The 27,004-nt window shown below is 41.2% G+C and overlaps 1 protein-coding gene and 1 long non-coding RNA gene across 3 annotated transcripts; one reads left to right on the forward strand and one right to left on the reverse strand.

The window, feature by feature from the left end:
- Nucleotides 1-639: 639 nt before the first annotated feature.
- Nucleotides 640-26,646, reverse strand: iffo2b (intermediate filament family orphan 2b). 2 transcript variants are annotated; one of them, XM_020096676.2, is made up of 8 exons: nt 25,605-26,646; nt 10,882-10,942; nt 8,036-8,131; nt 6,473-6,643; nt 5,605-5,756; nt 4,920-5,079; nt 4,681-4,779; nt 640-4,139 (listed from the first exon to the last, which is right to left on the reverse strand). In XM_020096676.2, exons 1-8 carry the CDS (start codon nt 26,084-26,086, stop codon nt 3,891-3,893), a joined length of 1,470 nt encoding a protein of 489 aa, XP_019952235.2. In that variant the 5' UTR covers nt 26,087-26,646; the 3' UTR covers nt 640-3,890. The 2 variants fall into 2 exon arrangements, with proteins under 2 accessions (XP_019952235.2, XP_019952234.2); XM_020096675.2 differs by having other exon boundaries at nt 3,452-4,139; nt 4,920-5,109.
- LOC138412191 (uncharacterized) lies at nt 15,801-24,056 on the forward strand. The gene is made up of 4 exons (XR_011244678.1): nt 15,801-15,929; nt 17,083-17,202; nt 18,634-18,793; nt 21,105-24,056. It is a non-coding gene; the product is annotated as an uncharacterized lncRNA (long non-coding RNA).
- Nucleotides 26,647-27,004: the final 358 nt, after the last annotated feature.

A 27,004-nucleotide genomic window follows, 5' to 3' on the forward strand; every position in this document is an offset into this window, starting at 1 on the left:
TGATCAGATTAATGCATTTCATCTACTGTAGAATTTACTGAGAAGGATGTAGAAGAAAATACTGATCCATTGTTTGATTAATGTGAACTTTACTTTGGATAAAACTGCACATCTATTATCATCCAAACTAATCAGTTTCATTTACTGAAAGGTGTGATTCAACAATATAATATATTAAATAAACTGTAGCTTGAATTAAGTTGGAAGACTCACATGTAATGGATTAAATCGGCTCTTAAAAACAGATTCTACATTTCTTATAAAACAAGTTAGCAGAACATGTTTATAGTTTGTTTTTTTAATACATTTTAAAATTGTTTTCATGAGCTGAGTGTCATGTGTAAAATTGAGTGAACTAGATTTTGTCCATGTCACCACAAGACATTCGTGACCTGTCATCTCACTGAAAGAATCAGACTCACACATTACCTCAAACATTTAAATCTTTTCTACAGCTGCAACAAAATCATCCACATTTTCTGCACCAGCTATAGTAACTGCAGTATAATGTGTAGCTTACTTTTAGTATAGCATAGATAGTAAATAATATAATTTTAACAAAGCAAATAAAACTTAAACTCCTTAGATTACAGTAGAATATAATGAATGTGAAGTATAAGAAAAGAAGCCAATTCATCCTGATTTTTATCCAATCCACCATTTTATTTCATTTATTCCCAATATCAACTGATTACATTCATAACTTTGAAACGATCTACCCCAGACCAACACAAATACATAGTATCAGTAGTTTAAACCAAAAAGAAAGAAAAGAAACCATTTAAATTAACCTCTTACATGGATCAACCTGTGATGCAAATGAAACACAAAGAGCAGTATCTGAAATACGTCTGTAGATTTCTACCCAAATATGGCCACAAGTATTGCTGCACCTTTTTTTTTTCTTCTTCTCCCCATCATATTTATGGAATCAAAAGTCAAGGCAATAACGACGACAAACATGTATGCAAATGAACACATAAAACCAAATGTCAACACAACCATATAGTCCCAGGTCAACACTGATAAAACCCACTTGTATAAAACCGTTTTAGTATGAAACATTCACATCCACCAGGATCTATTTTACATACACCTAGGTCACATACTGTAGGTTGGTAAGAACCCGTTTAGTAAAGCAAAACGTACCAAGGTCTCCGTTAAAGTAACAGCGCACCATATATCCCTGGATTTGAACGGCTACATTTTCTTTGCTCAGCGTTTACTTGTAAGGTCTTTAGAGGAGGCCTCCGATGAAGCTACATTCAGCAAGGAGGAGTGCTACAGTATCTGTGAATAACACAACTGGGATGTGACCTGCTTCAAGTGATGGAACAGAGGAGATAATACACTGACATGTTTGATAGTTTGCAAGACAACACGTTTTACCAGGACATTTCAAACATGTGTGGCAGGGCTGTACAAACACTGAGACTGAGTTAGTAGGAATTCATAGCTTGATTTACATCGTTGTCGTATGTTACTGTACATGTTTGCTTTGGTTGGCTGGTTAGTGTGACGCTCAGTGAAGTGAGAGACAGCGTGTTGTGTTGTTACCTCCGCCAAGGACATTATGTTTGTTTGTGAGCAAGATTACACAAAAACTACAGGACGGAACAATACGAATGTTGGTGGAAGGATGTGGTATGAGTCAGGAAAGAACCCATTTCATTTTGGTGTGGATCCAGATCCAGAATTCTCAGATAATAATTCATGGATATTGATGAAAATAATCTGGCATGTTTATGGGACTAAGGCCGATCAAAATATAAATCTGGATCTGGTCAATTTAAATGAGACTGTTGGGCCTTGGTGGAGGTATGCGCTCTAGTTAGACCTGCTGTTTGTGGATGTTACAACCATACAATCAGTAATGTGTGTGATGTCACAGCTGAAAAGTACAGTAACGACAAAAGTATGGCTCTTAGTTACTGATCAGACTGGTTTTACATCAAGTCAAACAAAAATGCATGTTACGTTCTCTATGTTCCTCATTCTTGTCCGATATAATCAATTTGTTTTTACCAGGGGTGATCTGCTATCGTCAAAACATCTGAAAGAAGTTTGCTACTCCTGAAAATATAATAAAAGCTGAATATGGCAACATTAACATTGGTTAACACAGAGTAATCTGTGAAAAATACATTTCTTCTGCCACAAATGAATCAATGATTAAGATAGATATCATTTTGATTAAAAACGTGGCACACAGTCTGCATTGCAGCTATTTAGTTAAAAAAAATAAAGTTATAAGAAAAAAAGGACCCATATCTCCTTTTCCTCTGCAGTAACATGCTGAAACAAGAAAAGGCCTGTATTTTGACATTCTGCTTCTGTGAATCTTCCAAGAAAGAAGTAGCACTTAAATCTTTGATCCAGCAAACTGTACATACATTATAATACAAAGAGGTGATTAAAAAGATCTCCTCTGTCCCCATGCGTTGGTCAGTTTCAGCACTTATCCAGTGGAAGCACTGAAACTGCTAGACATCTCAAACGGTTTCAAAAGACCAATACCAACAAAAAAAGGCCTCTGGGGTGTACGATCACATGCCTACAGCTCTCTATGTACAGTCTGACACTACAGTCCAGCCCCGGTTCAGGAGAGACAAAGCAGGATGTGCCGCTTGTCTGGAACAGAGCCCCCTGCAGGACAGCAGGAAATAATAATTACACCACATCAAAGGAAGATTTCTGTAATGATATTCTGAATTACGATATTTAATCATTATACTTGTGTAAAATATGTTTCCTTTGGCTTTGCTTATGAGGTTTCAGAGCCTTGTTTGGCTTTGATTTCTTTCATTAAAACTACAGTATTTTAGTCGTTTCAGATGATATGTCTTAGATGTCTTTATGTGCTCAAAATAAACTGCACAAGCTGAGAACAATCTTTCCCCTGTAAAATACATCTGAGTCAGAGCAATGCACTATTTCTGTAGCAAGAAGCGCTGATGTTATTGTCGTGATTCGTCCCTTCTTTAGGGGGCGCTGTTCCAGTTTTTACTGTTGATGTCCACAACAAAACAAATGTCCCAAACTAAGATTGTTTCACACTCAAACGCACAAAAAAAACAAGATGTCTCAAAATGATACATAGAAAACACCTGCTTTGCTGAAAAGGCTAATTGTATTTGAAGAGAACCGATGAAGGGTGAAAGCCAGTCTGAAAATATAAGGCCAGCTAAATTGCATAGAACTTCAGTAGTGCACTGATGCATCAAAAGGCTGTGCTCCGTTCCTCTGTCAACTTTGGCAACCCTGCAGAATTCCCCCAGAAACCAACAGAACTCCAACACCATTTGTCTCCGCTCGTTGTTTTGACTCCTTGGCAGGAGACACTCTGGATCGCAAATCACACGACCGGGACTTAAATAATACAAAAACAAAACAGTTTTCCAATCAAGGGGAAGTGCTCTAAAATCATAAAATTGATCAAAAGATGAATGCATTTTTTTTGGTGTGTGTGTGAATATATTTATTGTTCACCGAACAAGAAGCACAATATGTACTATTTTCAATTCCTTTCGAAAAAAAGGACTTTAATTGGGTAAGAATTTGTAGAAAATTTCTCAGCCAGTTTAAAACGTTTGAGAATATTTTTTTCTCTCCGTCAAAAATGATGTGAAGCTCTGGACAAGAATCCAGTGAGGCAGCAGTGAGGAAGAAAACACAGCTCGGACTCTATACGCACCCTTTTTCTCTTTGTAAAGCAAAGACAGCCCCTCCCCCCAACCACGCTCTAAACAACAGAAATAGTATAAAAGCACCAGTTCTGGGCCTCAGTGAACATGAACTATAACAGGTCAAACAGGCCCAGATTTAAGTTGGTCCACCTCGAGCAGGGTGGAGCTCCATACACCTTTAACCCCTGTGATAACGAACGGTGGTCAGGAGGAGACGGGACAACTAACGGAGACTTCAGCCTCTGCGTCCTTGTCCAAGATCTCGTCCTGGATCTCATCTGTGTTCCCTGAGTCGCTGCTGGCCACAGAGCTGATAGAGGGAGAGTTCCTGCCACCTTTAATCATCCGACGACACGTCTCCATCTGCACGTCCAGGCCTCGCTTCATGCTGCACATCTCCATGTACTCGTGCAGATGTCGGTTCATGTCACTCTTCGCTGTGGCCAGTTCCATCTGAAGAAGACAACAGATCAAACAGATTGAAGGGTAACTGCTGCTTTACTTTATGGATTTTGTATTTTTCAGCTAAAAAACTGTTAATTGCTCGAGTTAATAGCTGCTCGTTCTATTTCAATTTTAACAAAAATAGAGTTCATTTTGTTTTTAATGAACTTTCATCTGGCTGTGTAATAGTAAGAAAATATTTACATTTTGGACAATTTCAATTACTTAAACAGATTTCAAGGTAAAATATTCTTGGATTTCTGCATGTGCAAGAAAAATCTGAATAGTAAATTAACCACAATAATTTCCAAGTATTAGTTATAGTAGATATTTTCTTTATCATCAGTAAAATGAACTCTATGAGTGGAATAATAGTAATGTGTTATGATTGTAAATGTCTGCTGCCCAAATTAGGGATTAAAAGCCATTTGTAATTAACGAAAACTAAAGGACAAAATAAATATTCTGTATGTAGGGTTTTGTTTTACATCTTATTTGACACACACACACACACACAAACAACACACACAGACACACACAGGTTGTGTACCTCGATCTGGCCGATGGTCTCCTGGTACTCCTGCTCTCTGGTCTTAAATAGTGACTCTGTTTCATCAATGAGGCTGCCAAGGCTTCCATCCTGGGAGTCCTTAGAGTGCACAGACAGAGCCTCATTCATCATGCATTAGTAGACGTCTTACACAGCAACCCCAGCAATGATCTACATTCTGACTTGCATGAAAACCCTCTACGCTGTGTGAAGGAGCCAAAGTGCAAACAAGGACTCACGGGATCAGCTGCTTCGCCGTTGCCGTTGGTTGTGCAGTTTGTTGCAGTGATGGCGCACGGCACGTTGTAGTTGGTGAAGTCCTCCCACAGCAGCAGAGTCTGCTCGTTCTCCTCCCACGTCAGGCTGTCGCAGTCGTCGTCGATTTCAAACGTCTCGCGCCTGGCAACAAAGGAGTTATCTGAACAATGTCTGTGCAGGATAAGGACAGAGAAACAGAAAAAGGAGGAGGAGAGAGGGAGGAGAGCAAGGGAGAAGTGTAATGGCCACCAGATACAGTGAAGGTCACGTGCAAAGAGGAAGACATGCTTTTAAAGAGGATGAGAAGATGGAAAGGAAACAATAAGGACAACTGAAAACATACTCCAGAAAATTTTAGGATTAGTAATAATTGATGAAAGTGGAAAAAATATTATAACACAAACTATTGAAGAAGAAGAAAGCGGAATAGCAGAGATTATCACAACATGTATAGATGCAGAGATTTGCTAAATGAGCGTTCTGTATGTGATACAATACTCCTTAAAAACACTAGAGGGAGATGAAGGAATAATGGCAACAATTTCAACATTAGACCTGCAGGAAACTGAAACATATTCAGTGTCATCCACAGCAAACAGCAGCCAGTGCTTCTGATGTATGTTTACAGGCACTGTTTGTGTGTGTGTGTGTTTGTGTGTTACTTACAGCTGGTTGAGCATGCGTTTCATTTCGTCCGTGATGTTGAGCGACTCAGCAACCTCCTCCTCCTCTGAAATGCTGGGCTCGGCATCCATCTCTGAACTCTCTTCATCGGAAACCGCTTTACGCTCTTTCTTCCTGCAGCAGGCCATGGCGCCCTGCAACACACACGCACGCCCACACGCACTTTAGCTTACGGATCCAAAATGAACCCAGAGGCAAAATGTAAAGAAGACAACTAGTGTTTGATGTATTTTTCACTGAATCCTCGGTCATGACAACTGCTCTCATCAGAAGCACAGACGCTTATATGGTATTTCTATAAATGATGTACATGGAACATTTTCTTATATGTGTTTCTTCATCTGCAAACTGAACAACTCTTATGTGTATTCGATGTCCGACTAAAGCTAATTAAGACATAACCAAGTGGATTAGACGGGTTCAAGATGCAACAAACAGCAGCACACATAAATCAGACTGTTTCATCTGTGATATTCTTATTAAAGGCAGAGACACATTACAAAATATGACATTAAAGAAGCCTCCAGCTTGATTCACAGCAGATTTATACTTTATACTTAACACTGGGCTTTTAGCCAGTAATGTAGGCGCAATGTGATAACCTTGTGTGCAGCCAAGATAACACATCAGCATTTCACTTTTATGTTTGTGTGTGTGTGTGTGTGAATGTGCGTGCATATATGAGTCACTACTGTCTCTGTATGTGTTTATGAGTTTATTCGTGGACATGCACACATCCATTCCTGCTCTGGTTTCATTTACAGAGCACTGACTGTTTTCTGTTTTTCTTCGATTACTTTCAGCTCCTCTGACAGACAGACGCACTGCTGATGGACGGACTGACACACACCTTCTCTGGGAGCGACCTGGCCGGACTGACGCTGAACATCTTCGACATGTCCTCCGAGTTGCGTTGCTGCGCCACATCGCACAGTTTGGCTGTGATGTCGATCCGCCTGCAGATGTCCATGTCCACCCTCCTGGCTTTCTCCTGGATCTTGGTGTCCAGGTCAGACATTTGCTATAAATTAGATGAATGGAGATTTTACAGAAACATATGCAAACCAAGCACCTTCTCACACTGTATAAATTATAGTATGTGAACTTGATTCATTGTGGCAGCTGAAATGTTTAGTTTGATCTATGGTCATATTGCCTCTCTCGGTTAGAATGGACTGATTGTCCAGTATACTTCAGTTTTCTCGAAGGGATTTTTGCAGGTTAAATAAAAATTTTATTAAAAGGTTTACAGTGCTCGAACTTGAAGAATGGCACTCAGCAGAGCACATACCTCCGCTAATAGTTCCCTTAAATTCAATCACACTGCACCAAATTTCTTACACACGAAGATATCAGTACCCTTAGTGTGCCAGATTTTTATCATCAAGATCCATAAATTATTCCTTGAGGAAAAGGTGGAAATGTTAAAAAACAATGTTAAAGAAAGTAGAAAAAACGATTCCTGGATCCGTCCTTGGATCCGCACCAGTATAGGTTCTTCCTTGACCTGTACCACATCCTTCTACTTAGTTTGTTGTTGTTTTTGTGTAATCTTACCAACACACAAATAAACATAAAAACCAACCAGCCAACAAAAGGACAGGAGTGAAAACACAACCTCCGGAGGTAAATATTCTGATAAGTTTTGTTGGGGCAGAGATGGATGGAAAAAATGTCTCATGTACATTATTTCCTCTTGTGAAAGTTTTCAAATATAAGACTAAAATGTAAGAAGAGGGTCAACACAGACACAGACATATCCACAGGCACAGGATGTCAAACTACCACTACTACTCCACTTTAAATGTATCCACACAACCTCAGAGCTCCACAACAGAGGCGTCACTTACCTGCTTCTGGAATCACACATTGGGGGATGAAGTAAAACACAGAAAATAACATGAACAATTCTACAAGGTGCAGATGCCACAGTGGAGATAAGCAGGATAAACAACAGAGCTTTCCAAAAACAAATACTTCAACTGACTACATCTATCAGTGAGCGAGCACAGGCTGTGACTGGGCCCAGTGCAGTAATATCCAGCTGTATATCACACCAGAGCAGAGCTGCCAGGGAACAATACAGAGCTGGACAGAACAGGATGTGCTCTTGATCTACAGCGGCCATTTGAGCTATTTTCAATGAATGCTTGTCTTTGGGGGGGGGGGGTTAATATATTTTTCCTGAAGGACACAAAGGAAGGGTGTGTTCAGTGTTAATCCTCAGTGAAAAGCAACCTCCATTAGAATAAAGCTCAGGAATGTGTCGGAGCAGTTGTGAATTCTGCTGCTGGAACACATATTAATCATGATGTGTTTAAGTGTGGGAGTGAACCCAGCAGCTTTTCTTTAAGATGTGAAATCTTTGTCAGACTTGAGGACGACGTCACCCTCTCGCTCAACAAACACTTACATCACTCATCAGGCTCTTGAAGACCACGAGCTCTGCCTTCAGTCTGTCCACCTTCTCGCTCAGCTCGTCCTGGACCTCAGTCGACTCCCGGGCACTCTGAGTTCAAATGTCACAGCGGAAGAGTTCAAATACAGTAAATCAACATTCAAATTGGGTTTGTGAAATGTGTGTTTGACTGCATGAACTCTGTTTACCAACGTTATTGGTTTGTATTTTTTCAGTAAATGTTACGAAACTGGTCTGAATCTTTAAATTGTAAATTTTTAACAGACATTCTGGTGACTTTTACCATTGGCTTTGTTTAATCATTATGCAATTAGAGAATAAGGCTAAAGTAAAATGAGTCATTTAAACAAACAACTGATAAAATCTATTCAAAAGCACAAAAGTTCATTGATCATAGTTGAGGATGTGGCTACAGGTTGCATTCTGATGAGGCCCATACATGAAAATAAAGCTTTCACATGTTTCCACTGTTTTATGATTCTTTTAGTTACTGTTTGGCTCAGTACCCATCAGATCAGTATTTACTTTCCTCTATATATTTACCTGATGCAAATAAGGGGATTGGAACGCAGCCACTTAATGTATGTTAATGTACAAGTATGGATTTGGTGGATTATTTCCAAAAGGCTGAAACTTAAGTGAATTTTTTGGCATGTTCACATTCCTACCAAGAGTTAGATGAGAGGATTGAAACCACTCATATGTTGAATATAAAACTATTGCCAGCAGCTGGATAACTGAGCATAAAGACTAGAAACGGGGAAATGGCTAAAAAAGCTCTGTCAAGATGTAAAGAAAATCCCCCCAACACGACCCCTTCAGCTCAAACACATCCGCTCTGGCACGTGCACACATAGATAAAGGAAAGGCTTTAATCAGAGTTTGTCCTTTTAACTCTTAGGTGCAGCACACAAGTCTAAAGTGAATGAATGTGAAAAGTGTGGAGACGTCTGTCATAGACTTACTGTTGTAGTCTGATTTATGAATTGAAAACCTTATTTCGTAAATTACAGCACACTTGTAATAACAGTAACACTCTATAATCCTTTTTAAAGCAATTTATTTTTAAATAAAATATTTGACTGATTTTATGAACTTATATTAACTGCTGAAAAAGTAGCCATGTGCAGCAATATAGGAAATTGTGGATGTGATACATTGAAATGCATCGAGAAGCATTGTTGTGCATTCGAATCGTTGACTGCGGAATCATAATTGAATCGTGAGGCTAGTGAAGGTGCACTAGTGAGCACGCAGTCATCACAGTCGTGTCAGGCAGCACCTCCCACCTCCTGTTCCAGTTGTGGTGGTTTTTCTTTGCTTGTGTGGAGCTGAGTGGTGATGAGCTAAACTATAGTGCCTCGCGTTTAAGGCTAATTAGCCTAAAGACAAAAACAAATATAGTTCACTTGTGTCTTGCTAGCAAACAGACAGAGGGTGAAACAAACACCGCCTAAATGTGTAGAGCTGAGCAGAAAGCTGTTAACTTTTGGTGGAGATCCGGATCAGGGGGGTTGATCCAGGAATGTTTTGGTATTGGGCACTTCTCCACATTTAGTTTGATTTATCATAGAATGGGTGTGAATCTTGATTAAATATTTATGAGTGTGTGCAATTTTTTGCTGATCCAAATAAAATACTGGATCATAGGCTTTTTTCAGCAGCTGTATGGTAACAAATAGAGTTAGAAACCTGCAACTAGCACAAATATGTATGAGAAACGTACATCAAAATAAATACATAAATAACGTGGCCTCAGCTACAAGGCTTGTTGGGCCTTGGTTGAGTTAACATGCTAATCTCATTTGTCTAACATGTGCAAACATTAAGTGTAAAAACGTCAAGTTACTGTAAGTTCACTGCCTGGTCTCACTTTCGATCTTATAAACATTAACCTAAATAGTTGAGCCTTACTTGTTTTTAACTTTTAAGATAATTATTTGTTTAGCAGCTATTCCCATAATTCCCCCCTCAGTGGAAGGTTATTCTATTGAGCTATTTAAAATGAGCTCTAATCTAAAGACTGTTTTACAAACGAACACTAAAGGAAGATAAACCCTGTTGACTTGAATCTGTCACAGGGAGAGCCTGTTTCTGCTTCTATAGTACGTCGCTGCACAGAGACAGCCCCCCACTGGCTCAAGCCCATGACAATAACTGGCTGTTTGCATTGAATTTACAATGTGTGAGCAGATTCCCCCCCCCCCCCCCCCCCCCCCCCCCCCCCCCCCCCCCCCCCCCCCATACACATGACATCTGCCTGTGTGCTCGGAAAGGTTCAAGCCCCCGGGGGGGATGCCACTCCCTCACTCTATCTGGTATTTTGCTGACCCAGAACCCGACAAACGCGTGCTGTCACCGATCGATCTGTGCAAAAGCAGAAACAGGGAGGGACTCCTCACGCCAGCTGCTGGGATGGCGTTGGTGTTGTAGCCCCGTGGTGTGACACTTGAAATCGATTTTTGCTTTACATCTATTTCTGCTCGCCTGCTCTGGACAGAAACATGATGGGAGGCTGCAGGTGATAATTAAATGTTTATATCTAGGTCAGCTGACTCCTCCTGATGGGTTTGTAATGTGGTTTTTCGAAACAGACAAAAATCCTCCTGGTGCATTAGCCTCCTGTTGTCCTGCTCAGCTGATTGACGCTGCATAAACACAACAAGGCGCTGAGCTATATTTAAATGCACCTGCTGTGGTGGCTGTTTTAGACATGAACAAAGTCTTTCCCTCAGATCTTGTGTACTCTGTGTGTGTGTGGTAAATGACCTTTAGCATGACTTTAAATAGACTGCGTGACTCGGTTGCAGGTTTATATTTTACTGTTTTTGTTTCCCAACCTGCTGCAGGGATTCCACCGTAGACTCCAGCTGCTCCCGTTTGGACACCTCCTCCTCCCATCTGCAACACACAACACAGAGGTTGGTCAGTTACTGCTGGTCCTGGTCCCGTGGGGGCTGCCATACAGGGTAATGGTACTTTAGTGGGAATAATACTCCGGTCTCTGATTACAAAATGCCCTTGGCAGTGTGGGATCACACCCACTTCCTCCTTCTATTTTCAACCTTTTGTCAGTTTTCCTCTTTTGTGCACTAATCTTTGCAACCCCACTGCCTCAATACAAACAATATGGGAGAACAGAGTCCCATCCTTCTTTAAGTACAGTAAACATTGCTCATGAATAGTTTCTGGACCTGTGAATGACTGCAGAGGGACATTTGAGCTTCACCACACCCTAAAGGGTGGAGTGTCTCTCTGCTGCAGACTGGATTCCTTCATGCTCACGGCTTCATTCCTCATGAAGTCACAGGAGAGAGAGTCTATGATCTCACTGCCACCAGCTCAAAGTGAACAGAAATCTTTGCTCGTGTTTTTGACAGAGATAGATCGTACAGAGAGTTTGAACATATTGGAGCAAACACAATCATAGCAATTCTAATATTTTCTGAAGTTGAGTTGGGCTGAATTATTCATCACTTCATAGTCTTCAGCAGTATAGGCCATAAACCCTGCCTCCTCCATGTTAGTGGATGGGACATGGACCAAAACCAAAAGTCAAGGTAGACATAAAGTCAACTACTGGACAAACATCCAAATGATGTCAACAGCGAAAATGGAAGCTTTATTCTGAGGAAGAAGTGGAGACGTGTCGTTAACCTTTGTAAACAGGTTATGAATCAGTACAGCTGAGTCGGATGGGAAGGGCCTTATTTTAATTTGAAAGAAAAATCCTGATGTCGACATTTACGTGATGAGATATTTCAGTTAAGTGGCAGACCAAAAAAAAACTGACAGATATTGCCTTTACTAATGCCGCGGTGCTAACATGGCTAAAAATAAAACACCGGATGCCACCGATGACTGCAAGCTGCACTATGATGAACTATGATTAGCAACGCAGATCTCCTCTCCTCTCGTGATGGGCCATATCGCAGCTCTGCACCATGGAGGCTACGTATAAACAGATTTAGAATCGTCCCTAATTGCCTCTTTGTGGGTATCACGCAGCATCAGTCAGTTCGACATGCTCTTTAAACGCACTCATCTGGTTCCCTGAGAGACGAGATCGCAGCCGTGCTGAGTCACTGATGCTTCCCAAAAGACAAGATGGGGTTCAGAATGAAGAGGGAACTCATTCAGTGATGTGAAGTAACCACAGAGTATCAGACACATTGAAAATGAGCCACTGAGGGACAGTGACTGTACCAAAACAGGGAAGGGGGGTTCTGTGTGTGTGTGTGTGTGTGTGTACTAATTAAATAATAGGGATATGTGTGTGTTCCAGGTATAACTCCTGTTGTGGGGATTTGTCTTCCTTATGAGGGAAAAAAAAGTCCCTTCAACATAAATCTTTAAGTCCTAAGGTGCAGACATATTTTAATATTACTTTAAGATTAAGTTAGGCTCAGACAAACAGTAACTATGATACAGGTATGTGTGTTTGTGTTTGTTTGCCTGTCTGTGCTTACGTGCTGCGTGTGTGAGATATTAGGTTGCCGGTGGGAAAATGTATATATACTGGTGTAAGTTGCACATGCCCGACAGTGGGCCCATATTGCCTGTAAGGGAAAAAGCTGACATCCGATAACCACGACCGACTGGGCCTTAGCTCACCCATACAGCTTTGACCGTGAAGAAACCATAGACTGTATATAAAGAAACACAAACAGCGCCACAAGTCACTTTGGTATCACAACATGCGTCACTGGAAATTCACTTTCACAACAAAACTCAGCTTGTTTCCATTCAGGACCCACTGAATGTACACTGTCTAATTAGAGAGAAGTATTCCTTGGAGGGGCGTGCCAGCTTCGCCCTGTGATTGAAGCCTTGTTCTAAAAACGCTGGCACTGCTGCTTCACGGTGTCCACAACACTCCGCCTGTCTGCCGCAGGAACTCGGCTGAGGTAATCCCAGTTCACAACTGCATCACATCCTCTGCAGACACAAATTGGTTTGTCACAGCATCTGCATCGCCGCTGTTGTCACTTCCTGAACAACTTTTCCTTTAACGAGCGATAACAGGGACGACGTGATTAAATCAACCTGCTGATGGAGGGGAAGCCTCTCTCTGTCTGTATTTATGTGATCTATCAAAGGTAATGGAGTCGTTGAAGTCTGCTTCCACGTTATTTGGAGCAGTTACAACTCAGCCACCCTTAAAAGGCAAATGGAAAATCATTGACTTGTTTTCAAGCATGCAGATTAAAATGGCTAATCCAAACAAAGACGACACCGCGGCCGCAGCGGAGGTATTCAATCTAGCCTCTGTGGTTCTGGTTTTGCTGAAACTTTAGCCTGACTCAGTCAAACGAACTCACCCGGAGTCTCCTTACAAGGACAGCGACGGCAGGAGGGTTGGAGCCTGTGTCAACTCACAGACGTTTGTTTACTGCCAGACTCATCCTCCTCATTCCTGCTCTGATTAATCAGAAACTCTGGTTTATCACGTTAACTTACAGTGCACACTGCCGAATGCAGAAATGAATTAAGTGATTTCTTTTTCATTATTGGGAGACGAAAACCAAAATTAAATCATGATGGAAGTCGAGTTCAGTCTGTTTCATTGAGAAAATCAAAAGCCTTTTAAAGAATTTAAAGAATGAATCATCAAAGAACTATTGCACTGTATCAATCTAATAATGAACATCAGGAAAAAGTTTTCTTCAGTCAGCGAAACATCTTTATCTGCAGAAGCACTGAATAAAATAAATGTTGTTTGTCCGAAAAAGATCCCAACTATGTGTTTTGCGATGCGTGAAGTTGACGGTAACTCTGAGGGAAGAACCAAAAGTGTGTAACATCAAAGAGACAGTTTCCCATACAATTTCTCTCCAATGAACAATAACATTCCTGCAGCACTTGCCAGCTAACACTCCCTGCCTTGTGCGGTATGCCTTGGAGTTACCCTTGTTTGCGAGCTGCCTCAGTGTTTTCCCACCGCTGCAGAGTAATGTGAACAAAGAATGCACGCATCAAAACCTGACCCACTCGTGTTCTCGTGCTAGTTTTTTTTTTCCTTTAATGATTTATACCTTAAATTGATTCAAGTCTGCCAGAATCAAACTGATGACAGATAATGTCTTGGAGGCAACAAAGACGTGTTTTAATAATGTTTCAATAATTAAAATGTTTATTTGCTTTCCGATTCCAAAGATCTTACACGAACAGGCTGCAAATATCTAAAAAAACTTTGAGGTGTGGTTGTGGAGGATTCCATAAATCCTCTGTTGCTCATAATCCAGTCAGTCAGACAACACCCTCTTCAAACTGTATGATGCTCTGGAAAGTGTCAGGGAGTAGAATTCCTCAGTGACCAGACATCTAAATTACAAGCTTAAAAACTGATCCTATGTATTAGAGTAGATTAGCTCTTGAATACATGCACTTCAAGATCCTATTATACACCCTTTAATTCATTTATTTATTTGATATTGCCCTCAAGTTCAGGATCTTCAAGCTTAGGTTTTTATTGGGCTGAAATGCAGCAGTGACCCTTATTACCTCCACCCAGGAAGTTATGTTTTCACCCTTGTCCATTTGTTTTTCACGCAAAAACCACTGGACAGATAACTGGTGCTGATCTGCATCAGGGGCAGATTTAGTCATTTTATTTTCACTTTCCTTAACTTTCACTTTCTCTAACACTTTCATTGATTTCTAAGAGAATAATTGATGAATTCTTGATGAAAAAAATCAGGCATGTTTAGGGGACTGATATTTATGAGTGTGTGCTATTTGGCCAATGTCATTTGAAATGTGGTTTCATAAGGGGACTGTTATGGGCCTTGGCAGAGGTTTGAGCTCTACTGAGTGACATTCTAGTGTACCTGGTGTTTTTCTACCATTCAGTGTAGATAAAAGTTTCATAAAAATATGTTCAACCATTTTTATTTTATTTTGTCAAAATGCCATTTTATAGCCATTTCTTTTTTGGTCATGTTTTTTTTAAATATTGGGTTATTTCAAAGCAATATAGCAAAATATGTTTTGAGAGATATTTTATCTTATATAATGAAATAGTCAGAAATGTGTATGAGTATAAATGATGTGTTATTAAAGCCTCTAAGACCTGGGGTGTGTAGAAATGTTTGGCAAAATATCAAAAGAGTCAGGAAATCTTTGCATAGTAATTGAAAACAAATTATACCGATATTATCAAATCACATCAATAATTATAACTCACTCTAATTACTGGCAAACCTTCCTCCACTGGATGTTTTAAACAACAATCACTGAATTGTCACTAGGACACAAACTGTCACATCTTTCCTGAAACAAATCTCTGCAGATTTGACTGAGTCTAAAAGCTTAAAAGATTTTAATAGCAACATTATAATCATTTCTCATGAGAGCAGGCAAAACTAAAACAGGAAGTGTTACTTGATAACCGATTAGAGGATCAATACATCTGGCTACATGCAGGACAAACACTCACGTTCAGCTCGGCTGCTCATATGAAGTGAAGACATTGACAGTCGTGATAAATCACTATAAGCGTCTGTATAATGTCTTCACCATGACACCAACTTTCCCCATTGTCTACATGCAATAAAAAGGTGCACATGTGGGTCCCATGATGAACAACTCAGATTCTTCCAGTGGTCTTGGCTGGATAAGAGGAACGTGATGAGGGGGAGCGTCTGTTGCACTGAGATGTGAAATGGTGAGTAATGTGATGCTTTGCTGGGAGGAGAGGAAAAAAAAAAAAAAAGCTTGTGTGTGTGTGACTGTAGTAGGTCATTGATTGAATGTCATGATGCTGTGTAATCTATAGCCTCCCCAGACTCCACAGTGAGACATGTGCAGCCTGCTAATAACCCAGGGAAATCAGCTCCGGCAGCGTCTGGCTGCTCGAGGGTCTCTGCTGACAAGACAACAGGCCAAGGTCAAAGCACATGTCATTTCTCTGCCATCTTCTCAAACCATCTTCTGTCCATGAGTCTTCTTTCAGATGAATTCTAGATTCGCTCCATGCTGTGTGCAGAGAGCGTGGTCGGTCTTAAGTGTAGACCACCCGACCCAGACAGGACACAGACACCGCTATGGGCCGAGCTGGAGGACTGTCAGTGTTGCTAAGTAACCACAGACATTTGCCCAAGCCACCACTATCATTGGTCCTCAGGGAGCAACCAAACATTGCCAGTCAGTAATGTAGGGGACAGTGCTAGTGTTTATTTACTGCTCTAAATCTTGTTTTGACTGGCACTGTAGGTCAGTAGATATAAATGGATGTGTATATATTTTAAAATATAGTTAAGTGATTACAAAAACATCAGATTAGATGAAACGTATGTGTATATCTAGTACATGCAGCACATACAGCAACATGTGTCTACATTTCCCTTTTCTTAAACCATTTTCTTTAATTATTATGATTAATTATTATAATCTATATATAATTATTATTCAAATAGCTATTATGTATGTGAATATTGTAGGTATTTGTAATGTGTATATGCAGTATATGTACTGTATGTATGCATGGATGTATATTCATATTATTTTTTCTCATCTCTTATTTCTTTGTAATGTGAACTAGGAAAATTAATGGAGAATCATGGAATAGCTTTAGACAATAATCATTTTTATAACAAGAGATTTTATCTGCATCTTGCATTGATTTGACAGAGTTTGTTATGGCGCCATAATAGACAAGCTTTTACATTTTCCAGCAGAATAGTATAATTTAGAGGAAACGTACTACAATTTTTTGTCTGAGATTTTATTTGCCAAGCTTGAAGGAGGGGCATAATATTTAGTTTTATGCAAAGCTACGAAATAATCCTTTATTTTGCAATTCCATGAGAGTTGGACATGAAAATACGATATAAAATATACATGGGATATAATGCATGTTCAGACTGGATCACTGTGTCTTAAACCTTCTTTATTAAAGTTCATGCTGCAGCAGCTTATGTCTCAGCACTCAAACAAGGACTAAGCTTTTGTAAGCTTTGTTTATCATTTACATCCTCATGAATCATTCTTTTACTGAAGAATCCACACACGACAAAACAATTTTTCCTGGATTTCAACAGACATTGAGAAGCAAGTTGAGGCAGAACAACAACATGGACTAGATACAACACAACCAGGCAACAATAAAAGAGAAATACAGCCTGGGCACCAGTCATGTTTCTGTCATGATTTGGAACAAGGTAAGACCATAACAAACTCATTACCACTGATCAAAGCATCTCACTGAATAGAGGGTTTGTTACAAAACCATTGGATCCTCCCTTCATACTGATGGACTGATAATTGGGAGCCTATGTTGTAACATGTCTAATCCTCCGTGCAGATCTGGCCCCACAACGTTTCCACAATGACTATTCCCCATAATATGGGTGTGAGCTCGACTTGTTTGCACTATGCACAAACTGCACATGCATTATCTAATTGCTTAACTCCCAAAGCCTGTCCCAGCCCTCTTTTCTCTGGCCTGACGGATGCTGCTGTCAGGTTAGCGGCTGACGTTTCTTTTTTTTGGAGGGGTGACAGACACCAATTAATAGGTATGCACCTTGAAAATTAAAATGAGTAATAGCTTTCAATGGAACTTAGGCAAGTGTTTGTAGAGGCAACGGTTCGTCAAACTGTTACATTTTTGCAGGGACATGCACAGCTGCTGCTTCTGTGAAACCACCCCCATATTTAATAGTTTGATTTTATAACTGGAAGCTGAATGTCTTCGCTGGCAGAGAACGGGCAGAGGAGTTTCAGACAACAAGACTTTATTACTAAATTACTGATGAGCACCTGGAAAGTGGATTTTATCACATACACCTTTTAATGACACACACAGGAACCTGGACTCTTTGTGCTTTCTGCAGCAGTGAGGGTGGAGAGGAGGGTGACAGAGCACTGTGACAGGAAATCAGTTTTGCCTGCAGTTTCCATCTAAAAATCAAAGGGACCCCACCCACCTCACAAGGCTCAGTACTGTGCTGCTGTGTTATTGTGTTCACACTGATTTCCCTTCACTGCGGTGCTCATTATAGCTCTGTCATAATATGGGCTTCTGGCTATTTATGTAACACAGACAGTACAAGTACCAGATTCAGAACTGCACAAAAAGAGTAAAGACCTGACTTTTGAAAACACACATCACAATCCCATTATCCCTTTGAGCACAAACAGCGACATGCATGCCCAGGCCATGTTAGGGTGGAGCTGCACGACAGGGAGCGGCAGCAGATAATAGAAGAAAAAAAGATGAGGATGTTCACTTCTGGCACAAATCCTCACATGCCAGGGTGTGTGCAGACAAATTATGTGAGACATAATAAAGCTATGAGACATCGCCACTGGACAAATATCTTTTGTACCACTGGGAACACACACCTGGGGGATGAACCCTGGTAGTGAATATAAAAGTAAAAGTAAAGTAGTGAGTAAAAGAACCGCTCTTGTTGGGTGAAATGTTTCTTGACCACAAAATGTTTCAATCAGTCACGGTGAGTCAAATGAAACTAACTGAGGGTGACGGACCAGGAGAAAGTTTAATAACGCACCTATGCACGTTTAGGAACTGTTATTCTTCTATTGATTATCTTTTAATAAATGGAATGCATATTGTTCTTCTAAAGTGTTTTACAGATCGTGTCTCATCCTCAACCATTAGTGATTTCATCTGCTACCATGCAAGAGGTTCAGTGCCTCATTCTTAGAGCTTGAGACCCCTGATGGACAGAAATTTATAAGACCAGAGAAAATACAACAACATTAAATAATCCACATTTATTCAAGGTAAGCTTTCATTTATTCCTCCGTATAATTTAACAACCATTCTTTTGTTTCAGATGTTCTGCGTGCTGAATATTTACATGTGGTCAGGATGTGAAATACTTACTGTTACTGTGTCTATGGGAGGCTACTTATTATTCTTCAATGTATTTTGTCCATAGCCTCTAAAGTGTAGAACCTAAGTGACAAGAATATGTAATTACATCATCTATATATTTCTCAACTTAAAGGTTATTGCTCATAGTTTTAGTGTTTATGCACTAGCTGCGGTAGAAAAGTCCAGTCGACCAATCGTGAGTCAGTCTCAGCCCCACAAAAAACATCTTTGAGGAAACATTGATTTGACGAGTACTATGATTTTATATTTTGGTCCATGTCCCACCCACTAACATGGAGGAGGTAGGGTTTATGATCACAAGGCGATCGAGGTGCTTTGGCTCAATTTCTGAGGAGCTGTAATGTCGTCCATCTTTATATACAATCTATGCTTTACACTATCAGAAAACAAAAATAGCCTGTTAGCCTTTGCACTATAGAGACCTGTCGGTGTTATTGGTCGTAATAGGAAGATCTTGTTTTTCTTTACATTGATCATAGATTGCGCCTTCAACGCGATAACTATGTTTTTCTGCTGTTATGAAAACGATTCCACGGGAGATTTACAGACTTTATCTCCTCAAGATTTGCAGACAACTCAGGGGAGGCATACATCTGGTTTAGTTTTATGTTGAGCATGCAAGAGCACAGAGACAGATTTAATACCCCAGTCAAAACACACATTTCTGGTACATACTCGACATTCTGTAATGTGTGTGTGTATACGCGTGTTTGTTTTCAAAGGTGTCACGCAAACCAACATTTCCACTGGAATAATGAGCTTTTTAAATTCAGAGGCTATTAAGTCTGCGTGCTGTGTCAGCACATCCAGGCCTTTAGAAAAGGTGCTTTTCAACCAGAGCAGGTCTGAGCAGAGAGGCAAAGACTCCTGTTAAATTTATTAGCTGTAAATAAAATAAGGTCTGATGATTATAGTCTCAGAAGAACATTCATCTGACAAACTGTACATGTGCAGCTTTGCCTCTGGCCACAGCTGCTGCCAGGAGGAGCAGTGCTTTTCCAAAACACTCCACCAACCAAACCTCCTGTGCAGCTCTCATTATGCAGTCAATGCTTTCGAGAAACAGGTGCATTTCTGCACTTTTAAATATGGCAACGCACCACTGCTCTCAGCCATATCGATACCCATGAATAATCAACAACAGCCGCAGCTACGGACACAAGCACTGAGAGAGCAAAGGTACAACAGAGCAGAGAGGGGGACACAATGGTGTCATCCAGATTCTCCTTCCAGTTTGATCAATGCTGAGAAAGAAAAACCAAATTTAAAATTGAATACAGTTGTTGGCTTTGAGATTTAAAAAATGCTGGGTAATGTCCTAAAAGTGCTGTTCCGTGCAGTTTTAAGCAAACAAGGCACATACAGCACGAAAGTGTGTGTTGTTTGTTTGACTATTTTCTACTCACTACATCTCATCCCAAGTTGCATGTGTCTAAAGCTTCAATATTTCACAAGAAAAATGTTGAGGGAATCCAGAACATTTTGTGTTGCAGGAATGTGCTTCCCTCCCTGTTCCAAGGTTATAAATAATTTCAGGATCCTGTGGATTTAATCCGTGACCCTCATACTACTGCTTTAGTATATACAACAGTGAGATAGTATCTGGTATTTGCTAAAACACTTATGGCAGAAACAATTTAATCACTGAGGCCAACTAACCAGAATGTTGCTGGATTTTTCCCCAGCTCCTCCAGTCTGCATCCCAAAGTTTAAGATACTGAACCACAGTAACGCTGTGGTGTCAGCAGCATGTGTGATGAAAGAAGCACAACATATAGAAGCGCTGTACAAATGTGTGTGTGAATGGGTGAATGTGGCTTGTAGTGTAAAACCAAATATATGCAACTTGAATTAAGAAAATGAACATACTTTTTTTTTGTGCCATGAAATATAAACAGAACTGTACTTCTTTTCTGTTTTCTGTCTTTTCTGTTTATTCTGTAAAAGTAGAATAATGAATCCTGTGAAAGGCTGAAAATCTACAAAACACACTTAATTGAATAATCAAATAATGAAAAAGACCTGAATAATACTGCTAAATGCAATTTGCCTTGAAAAGTACAAAAACAGTTGTGACCTCATGGGCACCACTCAGACAGGAAGGGGGAGTGAGAGAGACACAAAATAAACTCTAATCGGGAGCTGAATGGTCTTAGTGAACTGAGCTCTCTCTCTGTCTCTCTCACTGTATCTCAGCAGCAGGAAGTCTTCCACTTCAAGAGGCCCCAGCGCAGAGCGGCGGCTGCGTGCCAGGATGTGGTGCAGCGCTGGCTGGAGGTTGGAGTCTCGGCGCTGCTAGGTGACGGCTTAGAGAAAATCCCTCTCCCAAATAGACGGCCTGGATTATACAGGGGGCAGGTCAGCAGCAATGACAGACAGGCAGAGGCTGTATAGATCATCGGTGAAGCACGATGCACTTCATGGAGGGAAAAATTATGTTTGAGCCTTCAGCCTTGGATTAACATTTTACTTCACCATTTAATTAGGGAGTTATTTCTTTAGTCACTTTCAAAGTGGGCACACAAGTCGTCCTTTCACCTCCTTTAAGCACAGGACGGGAGATAAAGCCCCAGAATAACATCTGTGTATTGCGTCGATCCTCAGACGGCTAAATTCAGCTGTATATGTGAATTACTTGTGTATTATGAACGTGGAGGCCCAGAGGCTCTACTGGTTCACTACACGTCCTACATTTGCACTGACATTAAGCTGCAGCAGGACTCCGTGGTTCACATCCAAGCAGATGTAGAGCTGATAGAGATGTGTCCTTTCACATTCATCTATGAGTAAAACACTGCAGTGAGCACTGCACCTACAAAATTGTATAATACTGCCATTATACTTCTCTCTGCATTTCTTCTTACTGTGCAATCGATATTCATGCAAACCACAGTGATATCATATTAAATTGACAATGAACTGCTGTCAAGTTCATCTGCTGCATTTTAGCACTGATCTGTCTGTATGTGCACTAATATGCATAATGGATGAAGTTGTCTGTGATATCTCTGCACCAAAAGTTAGACATGTAAATGTAAGAACATGCAAATGTTATACAAATGGGGACTTTTATTGTGTGGACTATTGGCCACACAATGGTGAAGCTGTCACAGGCGGCTGCACGCTGTCTCTGTTCCTCTTTAAAATACAGCGAGCTGATGAGTGTCAGATGTGTTGGTCAATGCCAGTCGCTGTTTTCAGCCTCTCAAGCACTGTTGCAAGCCTGTGGCAATTACAGGTAGAGGCTCATTGACCCCACTAGTGATACATTTCACACTGACGCAAGACAGCGGTATGAAAACAGGACAGTGGCATTGACCTTTACCCATCATCCTTTGCACGGCAGTTTGTCAGTGTGAGAGGTATGTAACCTCACAGTCCAGCCACCAAGGCACTAAGTGGTTGTTCATATATGCTGGTGGTCTAATTTATGAAGCCTCTTCTCAGACAACTGTATGTGAACTGTCCATACTTAATGTTTGCATGTGAAAGACACAGAACAAGCAGAACAAGCAAAGCATGAACACATCAGAGTAATTAGTTAAGAATGTGGATTAAATCCGTTAAAGAGCTTTCAGAGAACAACAATTAAACCCAACAACATTGAAAGAATCACATTGTTCTCTACTTGTATAATGTGAGCAGCTGATTAAGTACATTGTTTATATCAACAACCCTTTCTGCCCAGAAAAATGTCCGTTAATATGAACAGAAACAAACAGCACAAGATCCTGATTTATACTATTTTGAGACGAATTCAATCTGGAACTCTCTGACAAAAACACACTTTTCCTCGACAAAACAAACCAAAACACTGGAACACATAATATAAAATCATATGAGAATAGGAATAAAAGCAAAAGCTTCAGAGTAATGAAGTATTTTCTTAAATGATGCTCATTTGCTTTAAAGAATGAATCTTGATTGATTAAAATCCTGTATTTTATGTGAAGATAAAAAATAATTCCTTATAATTTGAAAAGTGAAAATTCTGATTTCGATTTTTAAGTATGTACTTCAAAGTATCATAAGTCCTCTAATAATTTCAAACTGCTGTTTAGTCTAGTTTGTTTTTAAACTGGGTTCTCTGACACTATATAGTCTGATATTGGAAACATAAACATATGATGTGCGTGTGTCCACAAGCATAATTTACATTAGAACAATAAGTTATGAGTGAATAGCAATTGCATTTGTTTATAAATGTAAACATGTTTTTCAAATTACTTACAAATGATATTTAAGAGAAAGTGACAGGGTTCAAAATTTTGTCCTGGGAAACAACTTTATGACTCTGGGTCCAAATGTTTATATATACAACTGTATTGTTTCCATTACCCAGGCACATTTATGTGTTCAAGCTCTGTCTTCAGAAAACAACTTGATGAGCTGCAGTGTAACAAACAACCACATCTGACAAGTCACGCCATTTTGCCTCAGACTCAGAAATGAAACCACTGCGTGTTTCATATTATTCATGAGAGTGGCCGGATCAGAATTGGACCGGCCGGTCATCCATCTCCTTGTGTGTGTCCGCACTAGTAAAGCTTTAATAAATCACCAGGGCGGTGTGGGAGCACAGGGAGGGTGGGGGGCCCTCAATCGGGACTGAGGATGCCTTACAAAGCAGTCTGTATGACACAGAGAGGAGCGAGGGGCTGTAGAGGAGCGGAGGGAAGGACGAAGGAATGGCCGAACACAAAGGGCACAGAACAGAGGAGGCGACGCGGGACGGGGCTCAGGGATTGAATGCTCAAACGTGACTGTAGTAAAAAGGATTTAGAGTGGGACTCACAGAGAAAACAACTGGGTGATGTAGCTCCTGAGCTCAGAGCTGAGGTGGAATGAGGCAGGGAGAGAGATTGATTACCATGATTATTGGTCAATGAAAAGAGGCTGGGAAAGTGTCTTATTCTGCAAATACACAACAAAGAACATGCCTGACACTGGGAGTGTCATTAAAGGTGAAGGTAAATATAACATCTATAGTAGCTGTATACATAGTGAAAAATAGTACAGAACTCCTCCAATATTTATACACAACTGAACAACCTCTATTCGCAGCCATGATACGTGTTTAAATAGTGATTGTTCAAAGTGAAGTGACTGGATATCTGCTTCTAACTAAATCCCTGATTAAAAAGCAAATGATGTGGCTGTTTCAATTACTTATAAAATCAAAAGCTCCTGCTTGTTCTAAAAGGATCCAGATTTTTGACTCGGGCTGCAGCAGTTTTTAAATTTGGCTGCCGTCCCAGTCGTTGCTGTTCATCCTCTCTAGCAGAAATGCACAAAAAAGGATATGCCGGTTACAGGGAATGACTAGACAGGATATCCAGTTTCCCAAAGGGGTGGGAGAGTGCACACATTCTGTGTCACTGAGTCAGTGCTCTCGCAGGGAAATCAGCCGCCGTCATAGCCGACCTCACCGAGCAGACAGAGGCCTGTTAAAAAATGCCTTTCTGCTTGAATCATGACGGCAAACAGAAGCCGGCGGTTGCTTGGCATGTCTCCCTCTGGTAGCCATGCCAAGCCGGCCAGCAGTGACGTGCATGGGTCAGCCAGGGAGGCTGCAGTGAGTCCTCAAGGAAGGGAAGCTGATATGACTAAGGGAGAGGAACAATGAAGCATGCAAAGGAATTTCCTCAAATAAGTGTGTGAAAGAACAGGATCAGTTGAGTTCACAGTCTTTGTGTGAATGCTGAGCAGCCACTCTGACATCCTTCATGTGAAACACTACCTTCAGTGTAACACTTTAACTGTGATGCTGTCATCTCTCCACTTTACTGTCAGATGAGACATCGGCTAATCACAACCAACGGGGGAAGAAAAAGCTTCACTGAAAGTGGTGGGGAGATGAAAATAACTCCATGATCCTGTCTATCAACTGACTCAGAGTACAACTGCACTCATGTGATTCTGTTTTAAAACATATAACCTCGGCTGAATCTGTTTCCCAGAGCCATCTTCAAATATCTTGTTATGTCAAACAAACGGGTCTATGCCCAAATATATTCTTCTTACACTGATTAGAAACAGGAGAGCAAACCTACATTCATTACAAAGAAGAAGCTGGGACCAGGGAATGTTGTTTAAAATGACTGAACTATTAAAGAAAGATAAATAGAAAATAGTTTCAGACTTCAGTCTAGTAAGGGTTTCATCTCTAATGTTAAATATTCCCTGTTCGAGAATTGTGTTTTTTCTTTAAACGCAGCATTGTTTATGTGTTCAGATCTGATGTAGAACAACATTTCGGCTTATAAACTGTACCACGGATACGTTGACCGTGTCAACCACTGACCTTCTGACTGTTATGTGCACTATAAACAGGATTTAATGACAAATCAAAAATGAGTTTTCCCATAAAGTTCCCACATCCAGGGAACATGTCTGTGATATATACTATACAGGGAAATGTTGTATTTAAGATTCCTTTTCATTCTGTGCATCTCAAGTGAGAGCAGTGATGATAGGGGCCCACAGAACAACTGACAAAAAAATGAATAGAGGGTGACACTTCACTTTTTCAGGACCCTAAATCCAGCACTTCTGTTACAGCACTTCAAATGATTCATGCTCACTTACATCAGGATGGAAATGATTGTGCTACAATGAAAACATACTCCAACTTTGTGTAGGGACTGCATACATGTATGCATAATACATTACTTCACATAGGTGTACTTCACCCACCTTCTTCTGTACTCGTCTCTCTCCCTCTTGACTTTGGCCAGCACGTTGTACAGAGCCCTCAGTTCTGGGGTGATGGTGTCTATCTGGACCCCAACTCCGTCCGGGTGCGTCCACGTCACCCCGGGCCCGTGCAGGGTCTCGAAGCGCTCCCCTTGCCTCCGGACGTGGGTGAAGCTCCAGATGGTTCCGGGCAGCCGCGACTCGGGGCCGTCCGTCTGCACCGCGACCTCCCGGGAGTAGAGGTGCCGGTACTTCGTCCTCTGCAGAGCTTGCTGGAGCTGGCCTTCCAGCAGCTTGTTCCTCCTCTCCAGCTCGTGGACTTTGGCGAGGAAGCAGCGGAATCGCAGGTTGAGGGTTTTGAGCACATGGATGTTGGAGCCCAGGTCATTACGCAGGGCGCTGGTCGCCGCGCCCGACCCGGCTGCGGCGGGGACGTTGCACACGGGACCGGGCGGAGAGTCGGAGAAATACAACGAGTTCATGCTGGCAAAACAACAACAAAACCCTGTAATCCAAACTGTGTGCTCTGTCCGGTTTAGACGCAACAACAAAAACCTGTTGTTGTTTTTTGTTTATCTGTGCATATTCCTCCTTCCCAGTTTCTCCTTACAATGCAGATGCTGGGGTGGACTGCGCGGCTGGAGACGGGGTGGCCATCACTGACCCTGCTGGATGTTTACCCCGAGATACTAACATGGAAACCACCACCACCTCCTCCCAGAGAGGGTGCTCAAAAGCAAGTGATAAACCCGGGGAGTCCTTCAGGAGCTACCGAGGGCATCATCTCCTGGAGCAGCGAGAGTTTTGACGCAGACCGCAGTAGGAGGCACCGGCACCGGCACTTGTGTCCGTCAGCCTCATCTCTGTGTCTGCTGGTCTCTGTGTGAGGAGCCGCTGGTGCTGTGCGGGTTCATATAGTGAGGGAAAGGGTCCACCTTCTTTTCCTGATCATTCCCGGCTCACTGGGGCTCAGTCTCCTCCATGTGGTGCGCTGGGGCGGCAGGTGGCAGGACCGCAGAGCCCGGCCTCTCGCTGCTGTGCGCGGATCATGTTGCAAAGTGCTAAACTCGGCTCTGTGCACCACCGGCCCCTCCCACTTCTCTCCTCCCCCTGTTCCTCACCCTCTCTCACCCCTCATGTGAGGCATTACATCCCGGCTGAAGACATCAACACAAGCCTGATTAAAAGGATAAAATAAACTGCCACTGCAACTAGAGCAAAGCCTCTCCAGCTCATTTGGTTTTACGCATTGTATTGAGCGCTGTCATTTTAAAGTGATGAATGATTTTCCCCACAATGATGATTACTTCATATTCAATAATAATCATATTTTTCAGGGACTAACAATATGAAGACACTTCTATTTCCTCACAATTTATTCTCCTCCATTCCATTACTAT

The sequence above is a fragment of the Paralichthys olivaceus genome, chromosome 2, assembly GCF_024713975.1.
Source record: "Paralichthys olivaceus isolate ysfri-2021 chromosome 2, ASM2471397v2, whole genome shotgun sequence".
In the NCBI taxonomy this organism is placed as follows: Eukaryota; Metazoa; Chordata; class Actinopteri; order Pleuronectiformes; family Paralichthyidae; genus Paralichthys; species Paralichthys olivaceus.